Below are 14,296 nucleotides of genomic sequence, written 5' to 3'. Positions count from 1 at the left end.
CCATTTATATTTGGAATCAGAAATAGAAAATTCTGAAAGTGCAGATTTATTGCAACATTGCTGATGAAATTATTTCAAGGTGAAATGTACAAAGAGGGAAATCTACTTGTAACATCAATGTGCTGCTAAGCTTCTTCTTTCTTTTTTTTGATAGTTTGGTCTGTCTTTGTATGTTTATGATCTCTTATCAGAAACTCTAGAGCTATATTATTTTAGAATTCTGTATTTCTTAGATATTAGATAATGCAGTGCATATGCCACATATCACATAATATCTTATCAGAGTCTGGGGTGATACTTCATAATCAAATTCATACTTTTATAGCAAAATGTATGAATATTTTCACAAGGTGGGATAAATAAAGACTATAAATTCCTTTATATCTGTTCAGGTCAAGTTTTGCCTATAAATCATTTTCAGAACTTGTTTTTTTGATTTTGCAATTGTGCTTAAGGAACTATGAACATGTACTACTAAGAAGTGCTTGATGACATAATTCTCCCACCATTCTGTTCACTTTTTGTTTGAGTTACTTCAACATTTAAATTTATGTTATAAACCATAATATCATTTGGCTTTAAATTAGTGTTGTGAGCCACATCTCTGGCCTTCATCTGGTGTGACTCGGCAAATGTCATCTGAGGCATTGAAACTGCAACAGCACAAGAATGGCAAATGGGACACAATCCTCTCATCCGGAGTGTTCTGCCCACCAAGAATATGTCCATGGACCCACGCCCCTACCTCCCGGGTGTGCCTCCCATTGGATAAACACAGATACACCGGGCTACTTACTTAGTAGGACATTATGTTAAGAAAGGGAGTGACAAAGACAGTGTTTACTGGGGGGACTTAGGACACTGAACAGAGACGAGGAATTGTTTTATGCATCTTTAGATGTTTTGTCTCGTTCTTAAACTTACAGCATATGATTCTTAATTATATCTCATTGTTATTTTTCCATATGCCCACGAAAAGCAATTCAAGGTTTTTAAGTGGAATTGCTTTTGTTTTGTAGATGGAAAATCTAAAACATGCAGATAAATTGAAGAAGGAAAACGATCGTGCCCAGAGTAAAATAAAGTTGTTGGTGAAATCCTGTAAACAGCTGGAAGAGGAAAAGGTGATGTTGCAGAAAGAACTATCTCATCTTGAAGCTGCACAGGAGAAACAGAGAGCAGGTGGGTGCTAGCCCGGCGCACATCGATAAGCCCTCACTGGCGCCGACTAGTGACGTCACATACACATCGACAAGCCCTCACTGGCGCCGACTAGTGATGTCACACACTGGTGTGTCTGCCCCGGAAGCGTGGACCGTGATCTGTTCTGTGGCAGCACGTCGAGATTGAGCGGCGGACCATTTTCCAATTTCTAATTTTGTGCTCGGGCTGGGGTCATTAACGGGATTCAGAATGAAGCCTGCATTTTAAAAATAGAACGACTGCACCTTCTGTTCTATCAAATGTGCAAAAACCTGGCAGCCCTGTTTGCTAATGAGCCTTTCCAAGAAGAGTTATTCATGTGGATGTCCATTACATAGTTCCTACATCAAAGGAAGATTGGCCTCTGAGCTGGCACTGGTAATTTACCAACAGATGATTCTGGTATCCATGGCCCTACTAAATAGGAAGGTTGGGGACTACATTTTTGGGTGTGTAAATACAATGAAACAAAGTGACAATGCTTTTTGTCACTTTTCTCTACATACACCCCTAGAGTGGAATGCTTTTTCTGTATGGATAGATGATGGCAAATATAGTACGCATGGCTCTTCTGGACCGTACATAGTTTGGCAGGGGGGAGGGGTCCACAGTGTTCCCTGCTGAGAAGAGTAGGCAGAAGAGACTGGGGCTTCAAGGATGGAATCAACACCAACCAGGCAGCTGCAAGTGACTGAGACATCTTCCCATGTAGTGTCCTTCAAACCCTTGTCCGTTAGATCCTCCATTGCCTCCACGCAGTTTTCAGCACTTCTTTGGACTTGTCTTTTTTTTTTTACACAAATTTTATTTTTATTAAAAATCATCATGGTGTAAAACATGCACATGCTTTCAAAAAAAAATTAATATGCCCTTAAAGTGAAAAAAGTGAAAGTCGCTTACTCATGTCTGACTGTCTGTGACACCATGGACTGTGTAGCCTGCTAGGCAAGTCCTCTGTCCATGGGATTTCTCAGCCATGAATACTGGAGTGGGTTGCTGTTCCCTTCTCCAGGAGATCCTCCTGACCTGGGGATCGAACCTGGATCTCCCACATTCCAGATTGATTCTTTACTGTCTGAGACACTAGGGAAGCCCTTAAACCCCTGTCCTGTTTCCCAACTTTGCCAGGTAGAGGTAATTTTGCTTGTTTGGCCACTTTGATGTGCTAAGCTATATGACTAAATTGGTATTTCTGGATAAAGCATTTTTATAATGTCAGTTTACTTTCTCATATGAAAGGAAGATGTAGTTACTTTACAAGAACCTTTTCTGTTGTCATTCCTGTGTAGTACGTTACTTTTTAGTTGGTTAGCATTTACGTTATCATGACTTCTTTTTAAGTAGCCATTCTAAGTGGGTGTTTTATGTGCTTGTGGGGAATTTCTGTGTTTTTGTTGAAGAAATACCAGTTCAAGCACTCTTGTCCATTTTTTTTTGTTTGTTTTCTTTTTATTATTGTAAGAGTTCTTCATATATACTGGATTCTACAGTCTTTTCATTGGCCCCTGCCTGTATCCCAGTATACAGCCTTGACATACTCCTTTCCTGATTTGGAACCAGTCTGTTGTTCCATGTCCAGTTCTAACTTGCTTCCTGACCTGCATACAGATTTTTCAGGAGGCAGGTCAGGTGGTCTGATACTCCCATCTCTTGAAGAATTGTCCACAATTTGTTGTGATCCACACAGGGCTTTGGCATATTCAATAAAGCAGAAATAGATGTTTTTCTGGAACTCTCTTGCTTTTTCGATGATCCAGTAGATGTTGGCAATTTGATCTCTGGTTCCTCTGCCTTTTCTAAAACCAGCTTGAACATCTGGAAGTTCTCAGTTCATGTACTGTTGAAGCTTGGCTTGGAGAATTTTGAGCATTACTTTACTAGCCTGTGAGATGAGTGCAATTGTGCAGTAGTTTGAGCATTCTTTGGCATTGCCTTTCTTTTGGATTGGAATAAAAACTGACCTTTTCCAGTCCTGTGGTCACTGCCGAGTTTTCCAGATTTGCTTGCATATTGAGTGGAGCACTTTCACAGCATCATCTTTTAGGATTTGAAATAGCTCAACTGGAATTCCATCACCTCTACCAGCTTTGTTTGTAGTGATGCTTCCTAAGGCCCACTTGACTTTGCATTCTAGGATGTCTGGCTCTAGGTGAGTGATCCCACCATTGTGCTTATCTGCGTCATGAAGATCTTTTTTGTACAGTTCTGTGTATTCTTGCCAACTCTTCTTAATATCTTCTGCTTTTGTTAGGTCCATACCATTTCTGTCCTTTATTGTGCCCATCTTTGCAGGAATTGTTCCTTTGGTATCTCTGATTTTCTTGAAGATATCTCTAGTCTTTCCCATTCTGTTGTTTTCCTCTGTTTCTTTGCATTGATGGCTGAGGAAGGCTTTCTTATCTCTCCTTGCTATTCTTTGGAACTCTGCATTCAAATGGGTATCTCATTCCTTTTCTCCTTTGCCTTTCGCTTCTCTTCTTTTCACAGCTATTTGTAAGGCCTCCTCAGACAACCATTATGCCTTTTTGCATTTCTTTTTCTCGGAAATGGTCTTGATCATTGCCTCCTGTACAATGTCATGAACCTCTATCCATAGTTCTTCAGCCACTCTGTCTATCAGATCTAATCCCTTGAATCTATTTGTCACTTCCTTTGTAAAATCGTAAGGGATCAGGAAAGGAGTACGTCAAGGCTATATATTGTCAACCTGCTTATTTAACTTATATGCAGAGTACATCATGAGAAATGCTGGACTGGATGAAGCACAAGCTGGAATCAAGGGAGAAATATCAGTAACCTCAGGTATGCAGATGATACTACCCTTATGGCAGAAAGTGAAGAAGAACTAAAGAGCCTCTTGATGAAAGTGAAAGACAAGAGTGAAAAAGTTGGCTGAAAACTAAACATTCAGAAAACTAAGATCATGGCATCTGGTCTCATCACTTCATGGCGAATAGATGGGGAAACAGTGGAAACAGTGACAGACTTTAATTTTGGGGCTAAAAATCACTGCAGATGGTGACTCCAGCCATGAAATTAAAAGACACTTCTTGGAAGGAAAGTTATGACCAACCTAGACAGCATATTAAAAAGCAGAGACATCACTTTGCCAACAAAGGTCTATGTAGTCAAGGCTATGCTTTTTCCAGTGGTCATGTATGGATGTGAGAGTTGGACTATAAAGAAAGCTGAGTGCTGAAGAATTGATGCTTGTAAACTGTGGTGTTGCAGAAGACTCTTGAGAGTCCCTTGGACTGCAAAGAGATCCAACCTAAAGGAAATCAGTCCTGAATATTCATTGGAAGGACTGATGCTGAAGCTGAAACGCCAGTACTTTGGCCACCTGATGCGAAGGGCTGACTCATTAGAAAAGACCCTGATGCTGGGAAAGATTGAGGGCAGGAGGAGAAGGGGATGACAGAGGATGAGATGGTTGGATAGCATCACGGACTCAAGGGATATGAGTCTGAGTAAACTCTGGGAGTTAGTGATGGACAGGGAGGCCTGGAGTGTTGCAGTCCATGGGGTCGCAAAGAGTAGGACATGACTGAGCAACTGAACTGTCTCCCAAAGCCTTTACAACCGTGACTTTATATTCTCTGTCGACTTTTACTGTTCATTCATTCACTTAAAATAGAAAGGATGGACAGAGGAATATAGAGGGTGCAATAAATTCATTCATTTTATGTAGTATGATAACTACAAGGTGGTTTGATGGATTGGCTGAAATCCGAGTTTGAGATATTGATGGGTTATATTTAAACTATCCCAGTAAGTACATGGGCTCCCCTGTTGGCTGAAGACTCTGCCTACAAAGTGGTAAAGAATCTGCCTGCCGAGGAGGAGATGCGGGTTCAATCCCTGGAGAAGGAAATGGCAACCCACTCCAGTATTCTTGCCTAGGAAATCCCATGGACAGAGTAGCCTGGTGGGCTATATAGTCTGTGGGGTCTCAAAAGAATTGGGCATGACTTAGCCAGTAAACAACAATAAGTCTGTAACTCACGAGAATATGTATCTTGATACAATCCCTACCAAACAAGAGCTGTTTGAAATATAAGAACCATCTGTAGCTACATTTTCCCCCATTTCCAAAATTAAAAAAATCAAGAGCAAGTCTAAGGTTATCTGCTTGATGATGCCCAGTGTTAACTAGAGAAGTGTCACGTTACAAATGATTTGTCATTTTACTTTTGACAGATACCGTCGTGGATGCTAATGTCGACGAATTAATAACTGAAATGAAAGAACTGAAAGAAACCCTTGAAGAAAAAACCAAGGAGGCAGACGAATACCTGGATAAATACTGTTCCCTGCTCATAAGCCATGAGAAGTTAGAGAAAGCCAAGGAGATGTTAGAAACACAAGTTGCTCGTCTGAGTTCACAACAATCTAAACTGAATCTTCGGAGATCTCCTTTGGTGAATTCGCTTGCTCCAGGACCATCCCCAGTCCCTTCTGCCACTGAGAAGAAGTTACCATCCGGCCAAAATAAATCTTCAGGCAAAAGGCAAAGGTCCAGTGGGATTCGGGAGGATGGCGGAGAAACCACGCCTTCTACACCAGAGACATTTTCTAAAAAAAGCAGGAAAGCCATCAGAAGTGGTACTCACCTTGCAGAGGATGCAGAAGATGCTGAATTTGAGCCAGAGGGGCTTCCAGAAGTTGTAAAGAAAGGTATGACATAATTTTAAAAGTATTTGTGTTCTTTTAAAAAAAATTCACATACAAAAAGAAAAGAAGCATTTGTATTTTGGGGTTATTATGCCATGGTCCTAATTAATCTTCAGAAGCAGTAGTCCACTGTTAACTTGGTAAGGTATATGCTTTCTTTTCTGTCATGAGAGAATGACAGATCTAATTACTTATGTCACAGTACAAAAAATACTAGGAGATTTGAAAAATGACTGTCAGAAAACTGTTTGGAATTTGATATTTCTGTGCTGAAAATCCCCAAATTGAAGATAACCCTTCAAGTTTCCCACCTTTAGTGTTGTGTGACCCAGGTAGTAGGGAAGCTGAAGGACGGGCCCCATGATGCTGGCTCCTGGCTGGAGCTGCTTACCACGTTGTTTTTTTTTTAACCCAGTGTTCTTCAACATGTAGCCCAGAGACTGGGGCCAGTCTAGGAACGTTTGCTACTGGCCCATGACCAAAACAATGTATAGAAATCATGAGTTAGAGTTTTAAATTTTCATAGCTATTTGCTATTTTGCTGTTTTCAATATCCAAGCACATAATCAGTTTTTATTATACTCATTCTTATTGTATTATACAAAAGTATCATTCCACAGCAGATGAGAGATTACTCCCCACCCCTCTTCTTTCCCATAGAACTAGAGAAAAACAAATATCATATATTAATGTGTATATGTGGAATCTGAAAAAATTGGTATAGATGGTCTTATTGATAGAGCTGAAATAGAGACACAGAAGTAGAGAAGAAACATAGAGACACCAAGAGGAAAAGCGGGGAGGCAGGATGAATTGGGAGATTAGTACTGACGTATATATATATATTGACATATGACATTGTTGATCCTGTGTATAAAATAGGTAACTAATGAGAACCTACTGTATAGCATGGGCTTCCCAGGTGATACAGAATAAATAATATTCTTTATGAATGATAAATAAAGAGTCCGCCTACCAATGCAGGAGACCAGCGTTCCACTCCTGGATCGGGAAGATCCCCTGGAGGAGGGCATGGTGACCCACTCTATATTCTTGCCTGGGAAATCCCGTGGACAGAGGAGCCTGGTGGGCTGCAGTCCAAAGGGTCACCAGGAGCCTGACACAGCTAACTGAATGAAGCGGCACGCGCTGTATGGCACAGGGAGCTCTACTGAGCACTCTGTGGTGACCTGAATGGGAGCGCAGTTCCACAGAGAGGGGCTACACGCATACGTGTAGCTGATTCACTTTGCTGTACAGTAGAAATTAACACAACCTTGTAAAGCAACTCTACTCCAATAACTATTTATTTTTAAAAATGAATTCTGGGATATAGAAAACAAACCAGTGGTTACCAGTGGAGCGAGGACAGGGGGACGGGCAAGATGGGTGCAGGAGATTAGGAGGTACAGATGACTATGTTTGAAATAAATAGGCTACAAGGATGTATCATTCAGCATAGTGAATAGACCCAGTAATGTAGCCAATATTTTATAATAACTGAAATGGAATATAACCTTTACAACTTGTGAATCACTGTGTTGTACACATGAAACTAATATAGGAAAAATTCTGGGAAGTGATTTGGGGGGAAAACAAAGGAAGAAAGTTTTTTTTTTTTTTTTTTTCCTATAGATGGTTTGAAGGCACTATTCTGAGTAATTCTAACCCTTAGGAAATCTAACCTCCAAATAGTTAGCTTGCTCTTTTTCATTACTGTTTTTTATTTGTAGGTAAGGGGTTAAAAACAAAGCAAAAACACAGGCTCTTGTAGTTAAGGTAGTTACTTTAAAGCTGTTCTGAGCCTGTGTGACATGCTTTCTTTTAGTGTCCTCAGGATTGCTGTTCTCCTCTTGGTCATCACAAGCTGCGTCAGTTCCCTCTACAGGGGGAGATGATGCGGAGGGAAATTGCTCTTAGTGAGATCCAGACTCTCCTCCCATCCAGTCTTTCTACGTGAGAGTAGTCACTGCAAGTAGCTGTTGTGACTCCACATTTTCCCCCTTTCCACAAGAGCAGGCCTTTTCTTTTGCCTGTCTCTTTCCATTTTACCTGCCTTATTTTCCCCTCCAGTCCGTCTCACGGGAATGCCTGCCGATTTGTTCTTAGTAGAAGCAGGAAGAACTTTTTTCTCTTTAATATTATTTCCGCCCCCACCTCCCTTTTCCCCATGTTGTTTCTTGTGTTTCTAATAAGAAAAAAAAAAAACCCACCTGTTAGGGATTTACTGTTTGCTGCCTCCCAGGGTAATTATGAATAAAATTATGAATAAAAATAAAACTATCCACTGCAGTGAGGAGGAAGTGGTTTTGGAGTCACCCTTATCCTTGCTCACTCATGAATGCCACTCGTGAATATCACTCCCACTGGGGAGGCTGATGGAATTGTAGCCAGCAGTGCTGACAATCCGTTTTGTGCCCTTAGGGTTTGCCGACATCCCAACCGGAAAGACTAGCCCCTACATCCTGCGGAGGACAACCATGGCAACCAGGACCAGCCCCCGCCTTGCTGCCCAGAAGTTAGCAGCATCCCCGCCAAGTCTCGACAAAGAAAATCTCACCGAGACCTCCAAACCAACAGCTGGTGGCAGCAGATCACAAAAGGTAAACTCCGTGAACATGTATCTACTGTGTGAAATCCAGGAAATGAGAGCGGCATCTGGGCAAGGCTTTGACGCTGCACCGGCTGACTCAGGAGCTCTTCGAAGTCTGACCTTCTCCCTGTGGCATAAATAAGTCAGTAGTGAGGAGAGTAGCAAGCAGATGCGAGGACAGGCGTCATGTTATCCTGCCGCACAGTCTCATCCTTGACCCAGCAGGCTGCTGATACACAGTCTGATGGCAAACGGTGTTGTCAGAGCGGAGCTCCAAGGGTGTGTTAGCGAGTTTTGGGCAGAACCTTGGAAGGACGCAGCACAGGCAGTGGTCTTTGCTTGTTTACAGGCTCCCTCTCACCCCTCTGCCCCCTGGCTGTGATTCTTAGTGTTTGTTACTCCTTGACTGTCTACAAAAAGCACATATTTCAGTAGATGTCTAAAGAAAGGGGCTCTGTTTGTGGATGTCTCTATTTTGATTGTTGAAGTGAGAAAGGGTTGGAATCTTAGGGGCCTCTCTGCACCTTGCAAACAGCCCAGTCAAGTTATTTAAAGCACAGAGTGTGTTTGCTTCATAGCCATACCAGCAGCTACCATTTATGTCTGCAAAGCACATGAATTTTAGGGAACTCAGTTTTATTTTATTTTATTGAACTCTTGTAAGTACTTATTATAAAAGGATGAAGAAAATAAGACTCAATAAAGATTGAACCTACCTGGAGTTAACACCTCTCTCTCTCTCAGCTCCAGTCTTGCTCTTTTCCTATTGTTTCTCAGACTAGGGATCACAGGAATCTTGTTGAAAGTTTCTGGAATAGCTTACAGAATTTTTGTTTTTAATACTGTGATTGTACTTTGCTTATTGGTTGCTGCTGCTGCTGCTGCTGCTAAGTCGCTTCAGTCATGTCCGACCCTGTGTGACCCCATAGACAGCAGCCCACCAGGCTCCCCCGTCCCTGGGATTCTCCAGGCAAGAATACTGGAGTGGGTTGCCATGTCCTTTTCCAATGCATGAAAGTGAAAAGTGAAAGTGAAGTCACTCAGTCGTGTCTGACCCTTCGAGACCCCGTGGACTGTAGCCTACCAGGCTCCTCCATCCATGGGATTTTCCAGGCAAGAGTACTGGAGTGGGTTGCCAGTTCTTTCTCCATTGCTTATTGGTTAGAGTTTAAGTATTCAATCAGATTACCCTGACCCAGCCAACGAAACTTTGAAGGTGTAGTAACCCTTATTTGTATAATATAATACTTGTTAAGTGGGCAGGCGTGTTCCTCATTAGGATTTTAGATACCAAATACAAAGACTTTGGTGAGTAGTTGCATCAAAGCAACATTTAAGCAAATGTTTGTTATGCTGATATATAAGAGCTCTAAGGATTAAGGAATTTATATCTACAGTTGAGTTTTGTTCATAACTTACATTATAATAAAGATTTTATTAACTGGGGGCTGAGGAAGAAGGGTCTGAGATTTTCTTTCACTCATTAAAATGGGCCCATCTATGACTTACAATTAGAAATATTCTGCTATTTTGTGCGTATTTCTTTCCCTTCCCCATCAGTCCTCCCACCTCCAACCCATGTTTCTCTATTTTTCTTTCTTACTCACTCACTCACGTTTGGAGTTAACTTTTAAATGTTGGGAACCGTAGAACACTGAAGTGTACTGGAGTAGATCCTAACTCTCCAGGGACCGTAAGAACAGTTTCTTTTCCATAAGGTAACTAGTGCCTTTAAAGAGTGAAGCTTCCAGACTTGACCAAAGCTATTAACCACAATCTAATTCCTGAAATGAAGTACTTGGCTCTTCCCAGTACCCCTTCTCTGATGTTGCTGATTATGTTAACAGTTTACTTGTGTCCTCATTTCTAATACAGATACCTTCTAAATTAATGCAGCTGTTAATGTCCTGAAGTGATTGCAACGATAGATGTTTACAGGTGTGTTAGGAAATCACCTCATAAGATTCCCGCAGGGGTCACTTTCCCTTCTTTGATGAGGAACTGATGGTAAAGCAGTTTTCACGTGGAGTTCGAACTTATTTTCTCAGAGAGCTTTGCACGCTAGGGGGCCTGCTTTCCACACTGCTGTCGCATCTGCTGAGGACAGAGCAGTAACCATGGTTTCCTGCAGACTTGTGTGTGCAGGGGCTATAGGCTGCAGCAGGCACCAGTGGTTATGAATTGCTAGGCAATTTTGTGCACTTGTGCACATGAATGGCCGGTGGTTCCTCTTGAAAGGAGGTTACAGGGGACTCGTGATTAGATGCAAGCCTTCAAAACCCAGCCTATTGATTTTTAATGTAATTCAACATTTTCTGAGTCACTTTATAAAATGCTTGCCTCATCTGCTGAGCATATTTCATCATTCAGTTTGGAAAAAGAGATAGCAAGTTATCCTTTCCTAAAGCGGTTGCTTAGAAACTTCGGATTATGAATCTTCGCCTGAAGTCACTGGCTGAGTGTTGAGAGATTTCCTAGATCATTTAACAGAACTGTCAGTGACAGCTGACAAGTTCGAAGGAGAACATGGGTAAGATGCAGCATAGGTGAGGATCAGTCTCTGCTTTGTCTCTGGGAGTTAGCTCCAGACGACCGTCCACCAACTGTACGAGATGATTGTGAGGCCATCACCACAGGGCCTGTCAGCAATTTAGTGGGGTCTTAACCATTTTTCCTACTTATGAGTTTCTTTTCCAATGAGCTATTTGCATACCCGCCGTCTCCCCACTGTGGCTGCAGACACAGTTTGTAAGACAGTTAGGGTATGGGTGCCCTTAATAGATTAAATACCTGGGAAGCCTGACCTCATCTACTTATGGATAAGTCTGAGGCTAACTAACCAACATGAGGATCAAATCCAAAGTTAAAACTCTGATTACCAACTACAGTTTCCTCAATTCAGAATCAAGAAATTGAGTCTGGAAGGAGAGGCCAAAGGGTGGACTTCGGCTGTTCTGTTGGGTTTCAGAAGGAGTTTTACTAGCTCAGATTCTCTTTGCCCCGTGTGGTCTCTGTCCCTACCTCCTCTGTCTTTTAATGGTGCAACTAAAGGTTTGATTCTCCTGCAGCTCACGGGTTCAAGGGAAATGTCTGTCTTCTATATTGCTTTCTACTTTAAAAAAAAAAAAAGGAAAGAAAAGAGTGCCAGTAAAACTCTTGTTTTTTTCCTTCCGATTTCCATGGACAGTAATTTTCCATTAAGTCCTGATCCTTCAAGGCCCCTCCTTTTAAGTGTGCTGCACGTCATCTGAGGTAGAGGCAACCTTTCCAGGGATCTGATCTGTTGGCCAGATTTACTATGTTTTCTGTGATGAAAAGTATTTAGCTGCCTTTTAAAACCATACACTTCCTATGGAAAGAATATACACGGGGAAATAATTTCCATTCTTTTCTTCTTCTGCTTCAGAAGGTGGTCCTGGGCAGGCAGTTGGGCAGGGCGTGGTCTGTCCCATAGGTGCTTCTCAGGACTTCTCAGTGCCTCCTTGGTACTGAACACGTATCACCCTGGTTAGGAGTCCTTCCTCTTTTTCTTTTAAAGGTCTTCCTACCTGAACCGTCTACTCTTGCCCTCTCACTTCGGTTGTGACGTTGTTCTGTATTTCATCTGTCCTGCTCTTTTCTCTCTCCTGACCCCGTATTTTTTCTCACTACTATAGAAACCTCAGAAAATCTCAATCCTACCAGTGTTGCATTACCTGGTAATGCGTTACCCTCTCATCTGCTTCTTAAAGTCTCACATTTTTTGAGATCCCCTTTTCTCTTAAAAGTGGGATCCCCCTTTCTCTTAAAAGGCAGGACATTGGAAAGGGAACGTACTTTTATTCTGGACTTTAAATGGAAGGAGAGTGATTAAAATGTTATTATGTGAGGAAGAGGCTCTAGTAAATAAAGCTTCCACCTTATGAAACTGTTAGGACTCACTGGAATACGTTTATTTGCATGATAGAGGATCAAGTAAGATAAATGGAAGCTGGTTTGGGTTCTTACACAAATATTGAATGTTTGCTATTAGTCAAGCATATTCTGGGCACTGTGGATGCAGAGGTAAAGAGGACATAGTCTTTGCCCTCAGAGAGCTTACCTTCTGATCTGAGAAGGTCACAGTGGCCTTGGGAACGAGTGTCTGGTCATTAGAGATGTCAAGGAAAGCTTTGCAAGGTGGCTCATCAGAGGTGATGTCTGACCCTTTTCTCTAGCTTCTCTGTTTAGGTGGGGGCCTGTTTTTAGGGTAGAAGAAATAGTCAAACTGTGTACAAACTCCTAGAGGAAGAATTGAACTTCAAATGTAATGACCTAAATAAGGACTTTATTTTTCATGTTGTAGAAATGTGAATGTGATTTTAGACCTCTAACTGTCATACTTGTGTTGCAGGTCAAGGTTTCTCAACAGAGCCCAGTGGATTCAGGCACTGCCTTCCGAGATCCCATTGGCAGATCTCTCTCCATCAGTAATCTTCCCGAGAGAAGTCCAGTGGGCAGCCCCAGGGAGGGCCTGAGAGCCAAGCGAGGCCGCCACGCCCCCAGCCCAGAATCCAGCCTGGAGTCCAAGGGCAGCGAGAACTGTAGGGTCCAGTAGAAGACCCCGTGTGTGTCAGGACTCCTGGAAGGTGGCAGTTGTTGAACAGAAAGCAGTGTGACTGTGCGCTTGTCTTTATTCATCAGCAAGCACCGTACCAGAGGGAAGAAAACTCCTTTTAAATAGAAATATATTGACTATTTAGATCTCCCCTGTAGAAGAATTAGAAAAGTTTGGAAGCACTGATTACCTCTACATTGATATTCCTCTTCTGTAATGTAAAATAGTCCCGTATAAAGCATTTTGGCAATGTTACACTTAAATGGCAAGCACTATATTACAACTCCTGTTTTTATGTGGATTCTACACTAAAAAATGCAAGTAACATTTTCTTGCAAGGGACAGCTCCCAGGAAAATGTAAACTTTTGCTTTATGATATTTCTTTTGTATAATGTTAGACATGGAATAATTTTAGATCAAGAGTTTCTTTGAGTTGAGTAAAATGAAGGAAACCCTGTTACATGTTTTTAAGGAAAACATGCACACAGATACGTGTGTGGGTGTGTTCCCCTCTCCAATGTGTTTTCTAAATCTTGGCTCACTTACATAACCTGTTCATGTTTGTGTGTGGTGTGGTGGGCGTTGTGTGTCGATTTTCAATTAGCCTGGCTGCAGGCTCCTCAGAGGTGTAGTGTTTTGAGCTTTCTGTCATTGTGCTGTTTCTCTTCAAGGCCAGTTTGTTGTAGTGTTTTGGTAGGATTCTCATAAATGGTGGTCTATAAAATATGGCATTTTTTCTAATAAAAAATTCAATTCACCTTTGTTTTACGTACAAATGATTTCTAAATATAAATATATTATGAACTTTGGTACCATTTCTTGCTAACTTCAGCAGCCTTTGATAAAAGTAAAAATGTTCTAACAAATAATATACTACTACATTTAGAAAACACATTCAGTTATATTAAAAAGACACGGTTTGGAATGTGGGTCATGAAGATTATGTAGGCATATAACACGTCCAGCCAGTGCCTAGCACGTTGTGTGTTCTCATTAACTCTCATCTACAAGGCTACAAGTATGTGGTGTTTTCCAGCTCATTTATGGATGACAGAGTTTTGTAAATACGCAGGCATTCTAAGCCATATCAATTCCAAAAACTCTGGAACAAGTGCTTGTGTCCTCGAATCAGGGTAAAGCAGTTTTCCAGGACATGAACTTGTAAAAGATAATTTGCTGTTGACTTTCAGTTCAGATTTATGTATACACTCTGACAAATACTAACATTTATATTTTAAAATTGTCCTTA

At 41.5% G+C, this 14,296-nt stretch overlaps 1 protein-coding gene across 2 annotated transcripts in view; it reads left to right on the top strand.

Moving 5' to 3' along the window:
* The window catches only part of CENPF (centromere protein F), a 62,606-nt gene extending 48,786 nt beyond the window's left edge, over positions 1-13,820 (top strand). Inside the window, 4 exon segments of one of the 2 annotated variants that reach the window (NM_001256586.1) lie at positions 1,020-1,182; positions 5,404-5,880; positions 8,302-8,480; positions 12,843-13,820. In NM_001256586.1, coding sequence (NP_001243515.1) covers positions 1,020-1,182; positions 5,404-5,880; positions 8,302-8,480; positions 12,843-13,046 — 1,023 coding nt within the window. In that variant the 3' untranslated portion in view covers positions 13,047-13,820. 2 annotated transcript variants of the gene reach the window in all.
* Positions 13,821-14,296: the final 476 nt, after the last annotated feature.

The sequence above is a fragment of the Bos taurus genome, chromosome 16 (assembly GCF_002263795.3).
Source record: "Bos taurus isolate L1 Dominette 01449 registration number 42190680 breed Hereford chromosome 16, ARS-UCD2.0, whole genome shotgun sequence".
Taxonomy (NCBI): Eukaryota; Metazoa; Chordata; class Mammalia; order Artiodactyla; family Bovidae; genus Bos; species Bos taurus.
Note: the sequence above shows the minus strand (reverse complement) of the source record. Positions and strands in the feature narration are given on the sequence as shown.